Source organism: Diceros bicornis, chromosome 34 (genome assembly GCF_020826845.1).
Source record: "Diceros bicornis minor isolate mBicDic1 chromosome 34, mDicBic1.mat.cur, whole genome shotgun sequence".
Classification (NCBI taxonomy): domain Eukaryota; kingdom Metazoa; phylum Chordata; class Mammalia; order Perissodactyla; family Rhinocerotidae; genus Diceros; species Diceros bicornis.
In genome coordinates, this window is record NC_080773.1 from 26,851,973 (window position 1) to 26,872,314 (window position 20,342).

Sequence of the window (20,342 nt, forward strand, 5' to 3'; positions counted from 1 at the left end):
GCCCCTCTATTCACAACTATAAGTCCTGTAAATGGTGCAAGAGACAACCAAAGGAGAATTCTCAAACATGGTAAGAAGAAGGCGAGCTGGTTTAGGACCCCAGGACTGGAGGAATGATACAGAGACAGAGCGTCTCAGTCCTTCACCCAACAGAATAAGGACACTCAGGCTCATCATTTCCTAAATCCTGACCAAGAAACAGGAGGCAGCCAGGAAGTCTCATCCCTCTCCTGGTTGGAAGGAGAGCCCCTCTGACAATATCATGCGAGTGCAACTCCACCAGCATGGTGGATGGATTGGACCCAGAAATAAGTGTTCGGGAAGCTCTTGCTTTCACCATCACTTTCACCTTCTCGCCTTCTGAGACTATCTTCTCCTTCCACGAGGCACTGGGGCAGGTGGACAAAATAGGAGAAAGGGACTCAGGCATAGTGTCTGATATTCCTGACCCTGACACTCAGGTTTCTTCTTTGTCAAATATGAAAACTAGCTTCCTCACTTTAAGAGGTTTTGTTTGTTTGTCTTTATTGTGAGGCTGGCATGAAGCAAGTTATTTAAAGGAGCAGTACAGGGGCCAATAAACATAACCTCAGTAATAATATCTCCTTGCCCTGTGGCTCAGGTAAGTGGGGCAGACAGTCCTCATCCACAGAAGTGACATTGCCTGAGAGCGAACAGGAGAGGTGAGAGAAGGAACAGAGAAAGGACACCAGCACCACCCACTCCTGACTGTCTGCTCCTCCCTTGGCTCCATCCATCTCCACCTCTTTGGGCTCCCAACCCCAAACTGGGACCTTAAGCCTTGGCTCAGATCCTTCTGCAGAGCTGGGAGGTACCTGAGCAACAATCCTGACCTGTTTCAGAACCAAGGACAGCACCAGCTCATCGGCATGGGTCTCCCCAGGGGTCACAGTGCCTCCTGGTGGTTGGAGCCCTCTAGGCAGTCAAATATTTACCAATCACCAATGCAGAATGGGAGGAGCCTGGGGAAGGATCTGATATTGTCCTAAGACAATGATGCTGGTCAGGGGTGTTCAGGACCTTCCAGGGTGTGCCACCATCCTCAGACTTGCATTTTTCATACCCTACTGGTGATAACTAGGGATTGAGTGCTGTCCTGAGGTGAGGACGGTTTATACAGGGGTGGCCCCAGTAATTAGATGGAATAACAAAGCCAATCTCAGGGCATCATTAATAAGAAAGCATTAATCACTCAAAGAAGGGGTTACTGTGATATTATACAGCTGTCAGAAGACCTTAAGACAAATACACATTCCTTTTAATTTTGTAGCTTTCCCCCTCTCCAGCCTGAACAACTGCAGGATTGTTTTCTGTCTTTCTCCATCTGAGCTAATGTTCGCTTTCAGTTTCGGACAGGTTATTCCTCTCTCCGAGTTTTCTCACATTTCTGCTTGGAGCCCTCTGGTCTCTCGTTAGGTGGTCTCAGCCACTCCACAGCTCCCACCCCAACTCCACCCAGACACTTCCTACAGTTACTAGCCCAGGTTGTCCTGAGCCCCAGAGTCGTGAAGCAGCAGGAAGTCTGGGTCCTGATAGGGCTGGAAACAGGAACTTCATACCCTGCTGACATTCTCCTATGGTGTGCCCCTCTGTCAGTCCTCACCCTGCTCAGGAGTGCCCACCGGGGGCTGGCTTTCTTCTCCCCTATGGATCTGCTACATCAGGCAATCAGAGTCCTCCCCAGGTAACCCCTGATCTGAGTAACCTAAACACCGAACATTGCTCACCAGATCATCACCCTCAGAGCCAGAATTCTACAGCTCTCTGACCTCGCTCCTGTTTTTCAGGCCAGGGTCAGGGGCCTCTGAAAAGGAGGGATGAGAAAAACTTGAGCTCCTCTGCCCCACTGGAAAAGGGAAGATCCAGGATACAGGACCTCGAAAGGAAGGGCCAAACACAGATTCACCATGATCATTGTCTCACAAACCTCTCTCCCCACCCCTAAGCCACCCCTGAGCATCAGGGAAGCACTTTGATAAATTGGCCCTGCCCCAATACAGAAAAAAACAAACTTATTCATCTCTCACTTCTGGGTTCCCAAACTATTCCCTATATTTGTGAATGAGTAGATGGAGGGAGAGGAACGATATGTATATGTAATTTTCTTTACCAATATTAAAGCAATACTTTATGCAAGATTCTGCTACTTGTGTATTTACCTGTCAGTAAATTTGGGAAGCCTGTCGTTTGGCACATATCCATCACCCACTATGTAATTTATCATTACTGCATGCAAATCAAGTCTACAGCACTTGTGAGAGACACACATTCCTGCCTCCAAGGACTCGCTTTCTATAGTTGGATCTTAAATACACAGTAAAGGAAAGCCGTCTTCTCCCTGCCCTCTGCCCACCTCCAATCTGTTCTCCACAGAGAAGCCAGAGCGAATTCTAAAAACCCAACTGTCCCTTTTCTGCTTCTAACCCTCCAGTGGCTCCCAGTTGCCCAAATGGAAATAGACAAAATCCTTTAAGATGAGCCCAGGTGTTACATGGTCCATTTTATGTGGCCCAGAGGGACCTGTTTCTAACGCCTAGAACACACCACAAACCAAAAAACCAACACATGCATAGAGGCAGACACAAATTTGTTCATTTATTCTATCAAAGGATAATTTGAAAAAAAGTAAAATCATGACTCTCATATGGATATAAAATGAATATGGGTTAAAGAGTTTTTTTATTGTGGTAAAAGAACACATACCTTGAGATCTACCCTCTTCACCAAGTTTTAAGTGTATTGTTAACTATAGGCACTCTGTTGTACAGCAGACCTTCAGAACTTTTTCCTCTTGTGTGACTGAAATTTGTATCATTGATCAGCAACTCCCTGTTTTCTTTAACTCATTAATGGGAGAACCAGGCAGAAATGGAAGAAGCACAAACTTATGTGGAGTAAAGGAATGTTGAAATGAATTTGTGAATTCACGTGAAACTGGTTTGGTGGGGGAATTCAAGTGGCACCCCCAGAAGACAGAATGTGCATGTCTATGGACATGAACTATTTGCGTTGCTGTTAATTATCTAAAAATGATAACATTGTAAAACAGGTCAAAGGCAACAAAATGCCAGAATCAGACAACTCGAGATGAGTGTGCTCTAAAGAATGCCTAGTTTTCCACTGGAGAAGGCCAGTAATCTCACTTTGCTTCTTCTAAATTTCCTTACAATTCTTAAAGCAAGTGTTTATTGATCACCTATTATATGCCAAGCATTTTTCTAGGCAGAGTGGATTCAGCAATAAGTGGAAGAAATACAAGATCCTTTGTGAAGCTTCCATTTTAATGGCGAGAGATACAGGCAAAGAATAGTCAAGTAGATTATATATATTATATTGACTGGTGATAAGGGGTTTGGAGAAAAAAGAAACAGGAAAGATATATGGAGAATATGGGATGGACTATACTCTTCAGTATGTTGTCCATGGACGTTACCACTGAGAAATTGACATTTGAGTATGCACACATATGCACACACACAATAGGAGCTTACACAGACATACGCACAGTTCAGACGTGTGCACACAGGTACCATAGATACACACACAGACACATACACATTTCAAATATACATACAGATACACACAGCTCAGGCACACACAGAAGCCATAAACACAGACGCACACATACATATACACAGACTAAAGAAACAGACACACACACCACAAACACACACATAGAGTCTAGAGACACAAACACACACATATATGCAGGCACACACACCACAGATACACAAACACCACAGACACAGAAAAGAGGCATCAGCCATCGGCTCCCTGGGAAGACTGGGGCCCTTGTTCTCAGGCCAGCTAGACGCAACGTCCCAACAGGAGAGAAATGTCAGGGACGCCCTGTGACTCTGGGCCACTTTCTGCCATTTGGGCAACCTTTTCATTCTCAGAATCCACCTCCCCTGCCCACTGACATCACCATCCACTTGTCCCTGCTGCCTAGAGTCCAGCGGACCCTGCGGCCCCACCACCCTGGTTGCTGACCAGTGACTGGAACAGCAGTTGTGTCCACACTCAGACCGACCATCAGGGAATGTACAGGGAAGGTGAGATCTCAGACTTTGGAAAGACTGAGACATGAAGCTGCGACAGGTGAGAAGAGAAGTGGACTCACCTGAGAGGAGTGGGGGGCAAAGAAGCAGAGGGCAAAGAAGAGTGGGCTCTGGGGTCACAGCCTGTGTGGGGGGCCCGGGTGCTAAGTGGCTTCTGTCCCTGGAGCTCCCCCTTGGTCCTGCTGTGAGGATCCTATGTGGGTGTGAGTGGAGTTCATGGGACATACTGGGAGCCCCTCACAGGTGCCTGGAAAGTTCTTTCCATGCTCCTGGGCTTGTTACAGCCAAAATGGGACATCCCTTGGGATACTCCAGCTCCTGAACAGATTTTATGCTCCCTGAAGAAGCTCCTGAGATGTCTTCCTGGAAACCTGTATGTGGATGAAGGGACCTGGGCAGGAGGGATCCAGGGTCCCCGCATGGGACAGCAAGGAGCAATGTTAGCTGCAGAGCTCATTGGGTGGCTCAGTTACCATCCTCTTGCCTAGAAGAGAAGGAGGAGGAAGAGGAGGAGGAGGAGGAGATGTGTTGGAAGAGTCCAGACTCAGATTTCCTTGGACCCTGGAGCTGAGAGGCTGAAGAGCTGACTGAGGCACAGGCACTGGCCGGGGGCTGCAGGTGGAGCTGCAGGGGCTCCCTGTCTGCTCACACCCGCGTCCTTGGCTCTGGGCCTGCTCTCTGGAGGATGAACTTACCTCCCAGACAACCTTGCTCACCTTCCAGCTCCCAGCACACCTGTCCTGTCCTCCAAGCATGTCCTCACTCCCTCCTCAGGATCCCAGAGCCCCGTCCTCCGTGCTGGGTCAGCCCTGACCACACCAGCCTGTGAATGTGTCTCTGCTCCCCACTCTTGGCCATGGCTGGTGCTCCTCCAGGGTCAGCCTCACCCCAGCCCAGTCTCCCCAGGACACTCTTCTCAACAGATCGGGGACTGGCGCCCAAGGTACAGGAGTAGCGGTGAGCTCAGCCAGCAGAGGGACCAGCCCTAGCAGAGGCCCAGGAAACCTGTCCTGTCCTGGGGAGGGGAGGGGAAGTGTGGCCAGGGTGAAGTAAGAGCCTGCAGAGTTCAGAGCTGGTGCCCGGAGGAGCAGCAGAGGTTTTCTCCGGTTACCAAACCTTTCCCTTCCCTTTTCTACTCCAACCCTCAGCGCGGCCCTACCCCGCAGACTGGCCACTGGCCACTGTGTGGACTGTGCATTGTGGACCAGACCACACTGCTCAGATCACTTTACTTGCATGAACACATTGGATCTTCTTGTGTATTAGTTTACTGAGGCTGTCATAACAATCTACCACTGACTAGGTGGCATAAGTAACAGAAATTCATTTCCCCACTGTTCTGGAGGCTGGAAATCTGACATCAGGGTGTTGGCAGGGCTGGGTCCTTCTAAGGTCTCTTTCCTTGGCAGGCAGACGGCCGCCTTCTCCTCCCTGTGTCTTCACTTGGTCTTCCCTCTGTGTCCTAATCTCCTCTTCTAATAAAGACACCAGTCCTATTGGATTAGGGCCCACTGTAAGGATTTCATTCAACTTAATTACCTCTTCAAAGGCCCTATCTCCAAGGGCAGTCACCTTCAGAGGTACTGGGGGTGAGGTCTTCAACATATGAAACTCGAGGGTGACACAATTCAGCCCATAACACCCCATGTGCATAGGCACCCAACTATGCTCAGAGTTGGTAAGCCCCTTCCCAAGGCAGCACAGCAAGAATTAGGGAGCCAGACTCCAGCCCAGGGTCATCCAGCTGCAAAGCCCATGACCCTGACGACCTCATTGGAGGGCTCAAAAGAGAATGCCCAGAGCAGTGCTTCTTGCTGAGGGTGAGACTCAAACTGACCACTGAGGAATGGGCAGGCCACCTGCATGGTGGACACACCCGTACTGCAGAAAATGCGCAGCTCCGTCCTCCTATTGTATTCTTCCATGGACGAGGGCTGAGAACTGGGATCCCTACAGAGGACAGATGAGAAAACTGAGGCTTGGAGGGAGAAGGGCCATGCCCCTGACTCCAAAGACAGGGCATCCCCCCAAAGTCACGCTGTGCTGTGATCTTGCTCCAAATTCCTGGCTTTCAGGCCTGGCCTGTGCAGTCAGCACCTGGGATGCCTGGAGCAGGGCCTGTGAGGAGGTCAGGAAGCCCCAGGACCACTCATGGGGGTCACGCTGTGACCCCCTTGGAATCCTGATCCCATCCACTCTGTCATTTCTACCTGGGAGCTCACCTTCTGGCTGCACAGGGCAATCGGGTTCCTATAAGCCCCTGCCTGTGCTTACACCATCACACACTGTCTTAACAGGAGCTGGAAGGGCCTGGGGCTTCTCTGCCTCCTCAGGTGTTAGAGAAGTTTTCAAGGACAGAGACAAAGTCTGTCCCATTTTCCCCTGTGACTCCACTCACCTGGGAGGGGTAGATGCTCAAGACGTGGTTGTCATGTTCATTCATTCATTAATCACCACCTCCCTGTCCCGGGGGTGGGGGACCCTTCCCCATCTGTCTTGTCTCGAAGTTCCCCCACCAGCCCCTCCTGAGTCCACACCTGGTAGGACTGACCCTCTGGGGCATCTAGAAGCTGTGATTGGCCAAGCAGTGCCTGATTTCCTGGTGTGGACAGTGGTGCGGGAGGGACAGGTCATGGAGAGGGAGCCAGGAGAAGCAGGTGGAATCCTCCTTGCTGTTGTCTGACCCTCATCGGGACCCCATCTGGAAAGTAGAAGTGGTTATTCTCCAAGGACCACACCAGCTCCTACAGCGTGTGTGTGTCAAGTTCCTCTTCTGTGAGTCACGTTTCTGACCTCAGCCTGGGCTTCCTGCTGGGGCTTCCTCTCAGTCCTGTGACACCAAGGCCCTGTGGCTCTGACCCCAGAGATGTCACAGCTGCTGCTGCTGCTTCTGCCCCTGCTGTGGGCAGGTGAGTGAGTCAAGGGGACAGGGGGTGGGTGGGGTGGGGCTGCGGCTGACCCTCATTTCCCCACAGGGTCCCTGGCTCAGGATGGGAGATTCTGGCTGCAAGTGCAGGGGTCTGTGACAGTGCAAGAGGGTCTGTGCGTACATGTGCCCTGCACTGTCGTCTACCCCCAAGAAGGCTGGAATGACTCTACCCCAGCTCACGGCTACTGGTTCCGACAATGGGGATATCAATACCAAGATACACTTGTGGCCACGAACAACCCAGATCATAAAGTGCAGGATGAGACCCAGGGCCGATTCCACCTTCTTGGAGACCCCCGGACCAATGACTGCTCCCTGGACATCAGAGACGCCAGGAGGAGTGACAGTGGGGAATACTTCTTTAGGGTGGAAAGAGGGTCTTATGTGAGATATAATTACAAAGAGAACATACTCTCTGTGCATGTGACAGGTAAGGAATGGGGTCAAGGAGGGGACACATGGATGGGTTCTGAGGGCCCCTGGGGCAGGGCTGGGAGGGGACAACTGCTCCTCATCCTGGGAGGGACCCAGGGGGACCTAGCAGGACAGGCCACTGAGGCTGGCTAGGGAGGAGACAGTGGGCCTGAGGCAGAGGTTGCTCTTAAGGTCACACTTGGGGTCCCACCTTCAGGCCTGGCTCTCTGTCTCTCTCCTCCTCAGCTCTGACACAGACACCTGACATCCACATCCAGGGGACCCTAGAATCTGGCCACCCCAAGAACATTACATGTAAATTGCCATGGGCTTGTGAGAGGGGAACGCCCCCCTCATTCTCCTGGATCGGGGATGCCCTCACCTCTCTGGGCCCCAAGACTCCTGACTCCTCGGTGCTCACCCTCACCCCGGGGCCCCAGGACCACGGCACCAACCTCACCTCTCGAGTGACCTTCCCTGGAGCTGGTGTGAGCACAGAGAGGACCATCCAGCTCAACGTGTCATGTGGGAGCCAGGCCAGGATGGACGGGTCCCTGAGGGCTGTGGTTGTGGGGAGGGGAAGGAGGGCAGGGGCTGGGATACTGGGTGCTGGGTCCTGCAAGCTGGCTCTGGGGTGGGACGAAAGAGGACACTCGACTCCACACCCTCTTATTCCTAAAGTTTCTGGGGGAAAAGGGCCAACACCCACCTTCCTGCCACTGAAAAGGGAACAATTATGTCTGTCTGTCCAGATGCACCCCAGAACCTGACCATCAGTGTGTTCCAGAAAGAAGGCACAGGTAGGCTGCAACCTCTCCCCTCTAGGGGGTGTGGTGAAAGCAGGGTCTGTCTCCTCCCTTCAGAGCAGAGCTGGAGTCAGAACTCAGATTGGAGAAAGGCTCAGGCCACATGTGTGGACAGCAGAGGCGAAAAGTCCCCAACTTGATTGTCAGCTTACAACCTGCCTCCCCCCACCACTGACTCTGCTCTCGTGGGGGTTTCCATGTTCTTTTCCACGCCCAATGGATGTGCTGTCCCCATGCTAAGGACACGTCCTTGTCCCATATCCTGCCCTCATCCTCCTTAGCATCTGGACCCTGCCTACTCCTCCAGCCTCCTTGGATCATTTTAATGTTAGTGTTTAAAACAGCAAGCACAAAATGGGCCTTCGTATGCTCAGGATGCACACCAAGTAACATGATACCCCAGATTGGGTGGCTTAAACAACAAGAATTTATTTCTCACAGTTCTGGACACTGGAAGTCCAAGATCCAGGTTCCTGGTAAGGGCTCTCTTCCTGGTTTGTAGACGGCTGCCTTTTGGCTGTGTTCTCACAGGACAAGAAAGAGCCAGCTCTCTGGTGTCTCTTCTCATAAGGGCACCAATGTCATCATGAGGACCCCACTCTCATGACCTCATCTGACCCTAATCACCACCCAAAGGCCCATCCCGATACCTTGAAATACCATCATGTTGGGAGTTAGGGCTTTGATGTATGAATTTGGTGGAAACATGATTCAGTCCCTAGCAAAATGTAGTAAAAAGAAAACTGTATTCGGGTAACTACACCTCCCTCTTGCTTATCTTCCCAAATATAACCTATGCATACACATTTAAAATCACACACATAGGAATAGATCATAATGTATGTACTACTCTGCATCTTTATTACTTTTAACAAACTTTTCATGTGGAGTAATTTTATTTATTTACTTATTTTTTTTTATTGTGGTAACATTGGTTTATAACATTGTATAAAGTTCCGGTGTACACCATTATCCTTCTATTTCTGCATAGATTACATCATGTTGACCATCCAAACACGATTTACAATCCATCACCACATACATGTGCCTAATCATCCCTTTCACCATCCTCCCTCCCCCCTTTTCCTCTGGTAACCACCAATCCAATCTCTGTCTCTATGTGTTTGTTTGTTGTTGTTTTTATCTTCTATTTATGAGTGAGACCATACGGCATTTGACCTTCTCCCTCTGAGTTATTTCATTTAGCATAATACCCTGAATGTCCATCCATGTTGTCGTAAATGGCTGGATTTCATCATTTCTTATGGCTGAGTACTATTCCATTGTGTATATATACCACATCTTCTTTATCTATTCGTTCCTTGTTTGGCACCTAGGTTGATTCCAAGTCTTGGTTATTGTGAATAATCCTGCAATGAACACTGGGGTGCATACATCTTTGTGCATTCATGTTTTCACATTCTTTGGATAAATACCCGGCAGTGGAATAGCTGGATCATATGGTAGTACTAACCTTAATTTTTTTGAGGATTCTCCATACTGTTTCCCATAGTAGCTGCATCAGTTTGCACTCCCACCAGCAGTGTATGAGAGTTCCCTTCTCTCCACATCCTCTCCAACACATATTGTTTCCTGTCTTGTTAATTATAGCCATTCTGACGGGCATGAGGTGATATCCCATTGTAGTTTTGATTTGCATTTCCCTGATAGTTAATGATGTTGAACATCTTTTCATGTTCCTGTTGGCCTTCTGTGTATCTTCTTTGGAGAAATGTCTGTTCAGGTCCTTTGTCCATTTTTTAATCGAGTTGTTAGATTTTTGTGGTTGAGATGTATGAGTTCTTTATATATTTTGGTTATTAACCCCTTATCAGCTGTATGGTTTGCAAACATCTACTCCCAGTTGTTAGGTTGTCTTTTCATTTTGTTGATGGTTTCCTTTGCTATGCAGAAGCTTTTTAGTCTGATGTAGTCCCATTTGTTTATTTTTTCTATTGTTTCTCTTGCCCGGTCAGACATGGTACTTGAAAATATCTTGCTAAGACCAATGTCGAAGAGCATACTTCCTATGTTTTCTTCTAGAAGTTTCATGGATTCAGGTCTTACATTCAAGTCTTTAATCCATTTTGAGTGAATTTTTGTGTGTGGTGTAAGGTAATGGTCTACTTTCATCTTTTTGCATGTGGCTGTCCAGTTTTCCCAACACCATTTGTTGAAGAGACTTTCCTTTCTCCATTGTATGTTCTTGGCTCCTTTGTCGAAAATTAGCTGTCCATAGATGTGTTAGTTTATTTCTGGGCTCTTGATTCTATTCCATTGATTGGTGTGTCTGTTTTTTTGTGCCATTACCATGCTGTTTTGGTTACTATAGCTTTGTAGTATATTTTGAAATCAGGGAGTGTGATACCTCCAACTTTGTTCTTTTTTCTCAGGATTCCTTTGGCTATTTGGGGTCTTTTGTTGTTCCATATAAATTTTAGGATTCTTGGCCGGCCCCATGGCTTAGTGGTTAAATACACGCGCTCCACTGCTAGCTGTCCGGGTTCAGATCCCGGGTGCGCACCGACGTACCGCTTCTCCGGCCGTGCTGAGGCCGCATCCCACATACAGCAACTAGAAGGATGTGAAGCTGTGACATACAACTATCTACTGGGGCTTTGAGGGAAAAAATAAATTAATTAATTAATAAAATTACATAAAAAAAGAAATCTTTAAAAACTAAATAAATAAATAAATAAATTTTAGGATTCTTTGTTATATTTCTGTGAAAAATGTTCTTGGAACTTTGATAGGGATTGTGTTGAATCTATAGATTACTTTAGGAAGCATGGACATCTTAACTATGCTAATTTTTCCAATCCAAGAGCATGGAATATCTTTCCATTTCTTTGTGTCTCTTCAATTTCTTCCAGCAATGTTTTATAGTTTTCAGTGTACAGATCTTTCACCTCTTTGGTTAGGTTTATTCCTAGGTGTTTTATTCTTTTTGTTGCAATGATCAAGTGGGATTTATTCCAGGGATGCAGGGATGGTTCAATATCTGCAAATCAATCAACATGATACACCACATTAATAAAATGAAGAATAAAAATCACGTGATCATCTCAGTAGATGCAGAGAAAGCATTTGACAAGATACAGCATCCATTTATGATAAAAACTCTGAATAAAATGGGTATAGAAGGAAAGTACCTCAACATAATAAAGACCCTATAAGATAAACCCACAGCTAATATCATTCTCAATGGTGAAAAACTGAAACCTATCTCTCTAAGAACAGGAACCAGACAAAGATGCAGACTCTCGCCAGTCCTGTTTAACATAGTACTGGAAGTCCTAGCTAGAGCAATCAGGCAAAAAAAAAAAAAAAAAGACACAAAAGGGATTGAAATTGGAAAGGAAGAAGTTAAACTGTCACTATTTGTAGATGACATGATTTTATATATAGAAAATCCTAAAGAATCAACCACAAAAGTTTTGGAAATAATAAATGAATACAGAGTAATTTTAGATTTACATAGTAGAGAGAGTTTCCATAATCCCTCACCCAGATCCCCTCCTTGAGAAAATCTCACATCACCTTCGCACATTTGTACGGCTAAGGAAGTGACATACGTACATTTCTGTGAACTAAACTTGTGTTTTTCTCAAACTTAGTCTATCTTGGAGATCTTTCCGTATCAGTACATAGGAAACCTTCTTCATTCTTACTGATGACTCCATGGTTTTCCAACTGGAAGTGTATTATAAACTAGAAGTAATTAATTGACCCCCCTTTGGTGGAAAACTGTGGTGTTTCCAGTCTTCTGACTAGACAAATAATACTTCCCTGAATAACTTGTACAAGCATTCCCCACAGGTGTGTGTGTTTGAGTGTGTCTGTCAGATAATTTCATAGAAATGGAAATCCTGGATCAAAGAGCATGTGTATAATTTCTACAGATATTGCAAAACCCCCTTGCGTGGAGGTGGTTCTCTTCATACTCCCACCTGCAATGTGCCTCCTTCCCTGCTGAACACGTTCATCCTTGCTGATGTCCTAAGTGAATTCACTGTCATTTTGAGTTGCAGTATCATTTTGTGACTAGGTTGAGATCTTTCATTATGTTTATGAACCGTGTGTATTTTTTGTGGACTTTTTCTTAATGTTTTGAAGAAGCTCTTTTCATATTAAGGACATCAGTGTGTGTTAGTTGAAAGGACTGATTTCCAGTCTATTGATGGCCTTTTGACTTAGCATATGGTGGTTTTTCGAGGCAGCACCATACATTTTTCTTCTGAGTCGCACTGAGTGGTGTACGGGTATGGGCTCTGACTAGTTGGCAGCAGTCAGATGGGTCTATCTTTTCCCAACTCTGGGTTCAGTGACTTCAAATTGGTTCTTGATATTGACCAAAATGTGAGTATTTACACCAAGGAAATTGGCCAATGAGAGAGCTGGTTGTTAAACATTTACTAGTAAACCACTTGTTGCATTTATCAATGTTTTCTTTCATGCCTCTGACTTTCCCTCTCTAATATTGTTTTTTAAATCTTCCATATTTTCTTCCAGTGGCCTCATGTGTAGACACTCCCAAGCATACCCATTCACTCAAACCTCACAGAAATATTTCTTTTTCCCCAGGCATGCAGGTCATTTCACTCCTCAGCTGTAGTTGCACCTCTTGTACCTTCCTCCCACAAGGTCCTTCCATCAGCACCATCCTCTAGCCAGCTCCCACCCATTATGAGACTCTGTTAAGCCTGTCCTCCTCCAGGAAGCCCTCCCTGTCCTGAGAGTCTCAATGCACTCCTGTCCTCAGGGCTCCTTCAGCCCAATTTGTCCCCATCACAAAACATGTCATGTTGCTCTGTGAGTACATGCTTTTGGGTATCTCACCCAAGAGACTGTGAGCACTCAGACACGGCTAAATTAGATGGATCTTCACGAACCATTAATGAAAGGCAAATGGCAAGTGTTGCGGAGGCAAATCTGGGATCTGCATTGGCACAGACGGCTAAGACAGGAGGCGAGGGGACAAAGGCTGTTCAGGAGAATGCATAACAGCCACTTGGAAAGACTGCAGTGCCTGCTCCTAGCTCTGTCCATTTGGGGTTGAGCCCAGACAGTATGAGCTCATCAGGCAATGGAACAGAAGAATCAGATTTACACAATGAAAAGAAGAGAAAGAAAGAGAGAGAGAAAGAAAGGGGGGGGACGCCTAATGAGGGTTTGTACTCAGCTATCTCTCTGTCTTGCCAGGACCTGAAGCTCTGGGCAATGGCTCATCTCTTCCAGTCCAGCAGGGCCAGTCCCTGCGCCTGGTCTGTGTCGCTGACAGCAACCCTCCTGCCATACTGAGCTGGACCCGGGGGAGCCTGACCCTGATACCCTCCTCACCCTCAAACCCTGGGGTCCTGGAGCTGCCCCAGGTGGTTTTAGGGGACGAAGGAGAATTCACCTGCCGAGCTCAGCACCCCTGGGGCTCCTACCACATCTCTGTGAACCTAGTTGTGCAGGGTGAGCAGAGCAGGACACCTGCATTCTGCGTGGGGCAGTGAGCAGGCTCAGGTGTGGACTTGAGGAAACACCGCTTCATCCTTCTCCTCCTCTTCCTCCCCCAGGTTTCTCCTGCTCCTGCCCCCACATCTCTGGGGAGCAGCGGGGCTCCTGGCCTCTAGTCCTCACCCTGCTCAGGGGGGCCCTCATGGGGGCTGGCTTCCTTCTCACCTACGGCCTCACCTGGATCTACTACACCAGGTAAGAATCACTTCTCAAGATGTCCTACATTTTGGGACATCTTCGGTGGGTTCATCCATCTTGTCTTCTCCAGAGCACACCCTCCACAGAACCAATCTCTCATTTCAGAACTGTATTTCCCCCGCAGGTTCAGAGGCTCCCAAGGAGAGAGGGCTGCAAGGTGTGACTGAGCCCCTTCCTCCTGGCGGTGCCGTGGTCTGGGCTCCAGATCCCTGACAGCTGGATGAGGATCCATCAGAGCACTGTGTCCCAGAGCCTCCCCAGCACAGCTCTGTGATGCAAAGAGGTGCTGCATGAGGTGGCCCTGCCTCTTGTCCAGAAACAACCCTTCGCCTCTGGTGTCCAGGACTCTTTCTGATGGTTCTACACAGATATTTGGAGGGCATGTGAGGAGATAGATGTTTTTTATTATTCATTTGAATTATGCTTCATGTAATATGTTGCTTCTGCATGCTTACTTTAATGTGGTTTGGAGAAGACCATAATTCAACTCTGTAATATGTTGTTATAAATCCTATAATATGTACATATATATATATATATATTTTAAAACAGTTTATTTTAAAGAGATGTTTTTGAGATAGGTAGCTAGGTAGACATGAGAGGGGATCATAGTTGGAGACCTTGCTGCATCAACGGAGCATCTTACTGGCATCCAGACATGAGCAGCGGATCATGGCTGGAGACCCTGCTGCATCATTGAAGCGTCTTGCTGGCATCCTACAAGATGCAGATAAGGGAGAACTAAGACCTCCCTGGCACCACCACCAGAGTCTGACGCCATCAACCGCGACGATAAAAACAATGGGTGCAAAACAACACATGCAGAGCCTTCTGCTATACACGTCTAGAGGACATCGACCTTTCTCTAATTTATGTACGAATTCCATATGCATTAGTCGCTCTTTCGCGGGGGATGACTGCCATGAGAGTTACGGAGATTCACCTAGAAGGTCAAGAACTCCCCCTCCCAAAGTCTAGTGGAGGACTGACCATGATTGGTGGATAACCAGATAATGACAATTCCCTGCTAAACAGCCCAAATAAAAATAAAACTAACCCAAGACACAGGGCAGATGCGTTCTCGGGCACTGCCCACTCCTCACTTGGATTGTATCTGACCTTTCCTCTAATAAATCTTTGCTTGCTTGCTCTTACCATTGTGTCGGTGTCTAAATTCTTCTTTTACACCGACCAAGAACCTGGGTAATTGGACTCTCCAGTCCAGTTACTTTTTTAATGAGAAAAATAAGATCTTTTATATTGATCCACATATTAACCATTTCAATGGCTCTTCATTCCTTTGTGCACATTCTAGTGTCTCTATGGTATCTTTTTCCTCTTGCCTGAAGGTCTTTTTGTATATTTCTTACAGCAACCATACACTGGGGATGAATTCCATCAACTGTTGTTGGTCTGGAAAAATGTTCACTTACATAAGTTTTGGAAAGATCTGTTTATTGAATAAGGAACTCTAGGTTAACATTTTTCCCCTTTAAGTTCTTCAAATTCTTTGACTTGCATAGTTTCTTATGAGAATTCTGCTGTAATTTTCATCTTTATTTGTAGTCTGTCTTTTTCTTGGCTGGTCTGAATATTTTCTCTTTTTCCCTAGGTTTAAATGATTTGATTACTATATGCCTTGGTGTGTGTGTGTGTGCATGTGTGTGTGTTCCCACAGCTCCACCAGGCCCTCTATCCCCCTTAGTGAACACGTCCACCCTTGAGGCCAGCTCTGCTGCCATCTCTCCCACCTTCCTCTACCCAGCCATGCACGTTTGTCCTGCTCTAGGGGAAGGCACCTGCCTCCCCCATTCATTCCTGGAGTCAGGGCTCTGGCAGTCACTCCAGACACCTCCGTCCCTCACCCTCCACACCTCCCTTCAAATCTCACTTGCTGGAAGTGTCTGAAATCCCTTCTTTCCTCCATCACCAAGGCTGCTGTCTCCGCGCAGACTTGGGTCTCCCTCCCAAACAATCCCAAGAGTTTCTTCTCTGGCCTCTTATCCTCCAGTTTCTTCCTTCCAACTCTTTCCTACACTGGCCTCAAGGGGATCAGTTTGACCTCTATTTGACATCTATAAGACTCTGCCCCTTCCCTGCTCAAAACCTTCCACGGCTCCCAGTTGCCCTTGGATAAATCTCCAGTTTGTCTGTTTCCCCCCACTGCTGGAGCTAGTGGAGGGTCAAGACTGTTTCAAATCTGTCTTTTTTTTACATTAGTTTGTGAATGATTTAATGAATGAATGAATGAACGAATTGAATGAAAGTGTGTTACTTCTCTTGCCTGATGTGAACCCTTTCTGTCTCTGGAGCCCGTATAGGCCATCCTTGATGCCGGCCCTGGTATCAGTTCCCCTACATTAAACCCAGCTGATATGGGGTTAAAACCAAAAGAACTCATCCCCTTTCCCTGCTTCTCTAAGTTACATTCATATGTACATATTGGTTTTTTAAACTTTTGTGTCCCCGAACTTCACAAGGCAGATAGAAGTTGGAAATTGTTAAAAGCCCAGGTGGCCTCAAGCTGGGCTCACACTGATGTTTTGGCTAATTACCAGTTCTTGAGGTTTGTTACAGGGAAACTGACATCCAGAGAATATCAAGAAGGTAAAGCGTCTCAGACGTCAACTCCTAGGCTTCCTGGCACCAGAATCCACTACGGAAACGGTTGAAGGACACCCACCTGCGATTCCCTTATCTCGCCATCCTCCTCCCCGCCAGCAGCCTCACAAAGCCAAACACAGGCTGGTGGGAAAGCGCCGACCAGTAAGGCCACAGACTCCTTCTCCCTACAAGCAGCCACATTCCTCACAACATTTAAAACACCTTTGCCTCCCATCTATCAGGGATATGGGACAAATTTGAGAGCTCTCGTCTCCCGGCTGATGTCACCTGAAATAAAAACTCTTTCCTTGCCATAAGACTGGTATACCAGTTTTTATTTGGCCCCTCTTGTGTGGCGGGTAAAGAACCTGTGTGTGCGTCTGGAAACATCCTGAGACCCACGTCTAGCAGGCGACCTCCAGGAAGATCCTGAGGCCTTGACTCTCCAGGAGCTGGCCAGGTGAGACCTGTTTCTCCTCTACGGATGATTGTGCACGGGCCCAGGGGGCAGGACTTGTGGGCTCTCATCCTTCTTTGCTGCCCTACATGGGCAAGCTCCTTACCTCCTGTGATATTGTTATTTATAAGAAATATATATTTGGTCATTTGAATATGTGATCTTTGTCTACAATTCCTAGCTCACAGCTCCCACATGGAATTTCTACTTTACATTAATAAATACGACTTTTGGACACCACCCAATGGTAGAAGGCTGGGTCCCAGGAGGACCAGCCACGTGATCAGAGGATGGCAACTTTCAGTCCCATCCACTGATTTCCACAGAGCGTAGCAGTGCTGGAGGTTGAATCAATTGCCCATGGCCAATGACTTAATAAAAACCTAAAGGGATAGCTCAGCAGTCTTTTTCAGAGAGCTTCCGGGTTGGTGAACACGTGAAGGTTCTGGGAGGGTGTCACACACAGAGAGGGCGTGGAGGCTCTGCACCCCTTCCCTCATATCTTGTCCTGCACATCTCTTCCCTCTGGATCTTCATCTGTATCCTTGATTATATCCTTTAATAAACTGGTAAAACTAAGTGCTTCCCAGAGTTCTGTGAGCCATTCTAGCAAACTAATCAAACCTGAGGAGGGGTTCCTGGGAACCCCTAGTTTGTAGACGCTTGGTCAGGTGTACAGGTAAAAACCTGGACTTGCAGCTGGTATCTGAAGTGGAGGATGGGCTTGTGGGATTGAGCCCTATGCCTGTGGAATCTGATTCAGCCTCTGGGTAGATAGTGTCAGAATTGAGATGAACTCTTGGACACCCTGCTGGTATCCAAGATCTGCTTGTTGGTGTGGGGAAGCCTCCACACACATGTTGGAATTGGGTCCAGGAACCACTCTGCAGCTGGATAAGAATGCCTGGAGATCAGGAGATGGGTCCAGACTGGAGATGTTACTATGTAGAGCCAGTATAAAGTGATGAAAGCAGATGAGGGGGAAAAAAAAAAAGGGGAATGATAAGAGATTGGGGATTCCTCAAAAAATTAAAAATACAATTACATATGATCCAACAATTCCACTTCTGGGTATTTATCTAAAATAATTGAGAACAGAGACTCAAACAGATATTTGCACACCCATCCTCACAGCAACATCGTTCACAATGGCCAAAATGTGGAAGCAACCCAAGTGTCCCTCAAAGGATGGATGAATAAATACAGTGTGGTGTACCCCTACCATGGAATATTATTTAGCCTTAAAAAGAAAAGAATTCTGACACATGCTACCACATGGATGAAGCTTAAGGACATTATGGTAAGTGAAATAAACCAGTCACAAAAAAGGTAAGTACTATATGATTCCACTAATATGAAGCATCTAAACTAGTAGAGACAGAAAATGGTATGGTGGTTGCTGGGGGATGGGAGGTGGAGGGAAATGGGACATTTGTGTTTAATGGGTACTGACTTTCAAGTTGTTGTTATTTTGACAAAATGTCAAAAAAAATCCCATACTCATATTTCAGCATGCTACCAGGACACAAAAACTCACTAATGACTGCAGCTCTAAAACCTGATGGTACTGAATGTTTGGGGAGGAAGTGATTCCTCTGACCAGCTCCCTGGTGGAGACAACAGGGCTCAGAAATGCACCTCAGATGGGAGGCCCTTAGAGACTCACAGTGTCTCGCACCTCAGATGTCCTCAGAGGTCCTGGTCCAGGCTCCAGTGCTGGAGGGAAGCCCCAAGATGGGGGTCAGGACAAGGAGTCTGCTCCTTCTCTGATCCCATCTGGGCAGATCTCAGGAGGTGTTGGCTGTGGAGTGTCCACCTTCTCTGTGTAGAGGGGGACGAGCCCTGGCCTGCATTCCTCTTCTGTGAATGGTTGAGGTTGTGGGCTCTACCCCATCTTCCCGTGGGTCTCCCCACAGACTCCCCACCCCCTTGCTTTCCCCTTCTCCTTTCATACATAGGATGGACATCCAGAACCCTTCATCTCAGAGATGCTGCAGCTGCTGCTGCCTCTGCTGTGTGCGGGTGAGCAGACTGAGGGGAGAGGGGCCCTGTGGAGCAGGGCCTGTGGCTGACACTCCTTTTCCCACAGACTCCCAGGCTCAGGATGGGAGATTCTAGGTGCAAGTGCAGGCATCTGTGACAATGCAGGAGGGTCTGTGCATCTCCATGCCCTGCAACTTCTCCCATCCCAGGGACTACTGGACTGCCTCTACCCCAGCTCACAGCTACTGCTTCTGAAGAAAAGATGGAAACGGTTGCTGTAAAAGCCAGAATCATGGATACTTTTAGGAGGATACACAGAGTGTTGTGATCAGAGACACCTTCTAGGGTACAGCTGGAGGGTGGTCGTTAGTATTTTATTATTTCATCTGTGTTGGGTTTGTACTAGTTTTTGCTTTCTAACCATTTGGCTAATGTCACCTATATGGTGACACACACACACATACATGTTATATATATATATTTATATATATCACAGGAAAATTGTAGCAAAACTTTGACAAGATAACAGAAGTTTGATGCTCTGACACTCATCTTTTAATGACACTTTACAGTGCTTCTTCCCCCCAGAGCTCAATATTCATAAATGAGAGAATAATTTTATTAAAGCTCAATAAATACTCAGTTTTATCTTCCAGAGAAATAAAAAGACCAATTTGTGTGATAGATTTGATTGCATCAACATGAAGTTTTCCATTCAATAGAAGACAACCCAGACAAATTTAATCAAGAAATGACAGAATGGGAGAAATCTTTTCCTTTATTAAGCTCACAAGAGATTTTCAAATAGAATGTACAAAAACTTCTAAAAATCAACAAGAAAAGGGAAAACAAGCCAAGATTAAAATAATCAAAGGACATGAATATTTATTTCACAAATGTGGAAACATGGATGGAAAACAAGTCCCCGTTGAGATGCTCAAACTCACTGGTAGTTGAAAGAAATCAACGAGAAACGAGATACTACTCCACACGCATCAGACTAGAAAATCAAGAAGGCAGATAACAGCGAGTGTGGCAGAGATGTGAGGAGGTAGGAACCGAATGCTCTGATGAGGGGAACATAGACTGTTGAGGCATTTTGGGAGCTGGCAAAACTCTATTTCGTGAACTATTTGCTTTGTGATAAATCACTGAGCTGCACACTGAGCCATTTGTGTCTTCTTCTGCATGTTATACTCTACAATAAATTTTTTTAAAAAACTAATATCAAGTGGAAGTAGCCAGAAAAAAATGCATATTGTATGCTGCCATTTATGCAAAGTTCAAAAACAATAAAACCTAAACTGAAATTTAGTGATGCTTTTTTTTTTTTTTTGGTGAGGAAGATTGGCCGTGAGCTAACA

General features: G+C 46.8%; 1 protein-coding gene across 1 annotated transcript; it reads left to right on the forward strand.

Annotated features, from left to right (window-relative positions):
- The first annotated feature begins 6,948 nt into the window (after nucleotides 1-6,948).
- Nucleotides 6,949-14,185, forward strand: LOC131397243 (sialic acid-binding Ig-like lectin 14). The gene is made up of 7 exons (XM_058530010.1): nucleotides 6,949-6,991; nucleotides 7,058-7,441; nucleotides 7,672-7,950; nucleotides 8,178-8,225; nucleotides 13,434-13,691; nucleotides 13,796-13,931; nucleotides 14,059-14,185. Exons 1-7 carry the CDS (start codon nucleotides 6,949-6,951, stop codon nucleotides 14,099-14,101), a joined length of 1,191 nt encoding a protein of 396 aa, XP_058385993.1. The 3' UTR covers nucleotides 14,102-14,185.
- Nucleotides 14,186-20,342: the final 6,157 nt, after the last annotated feature.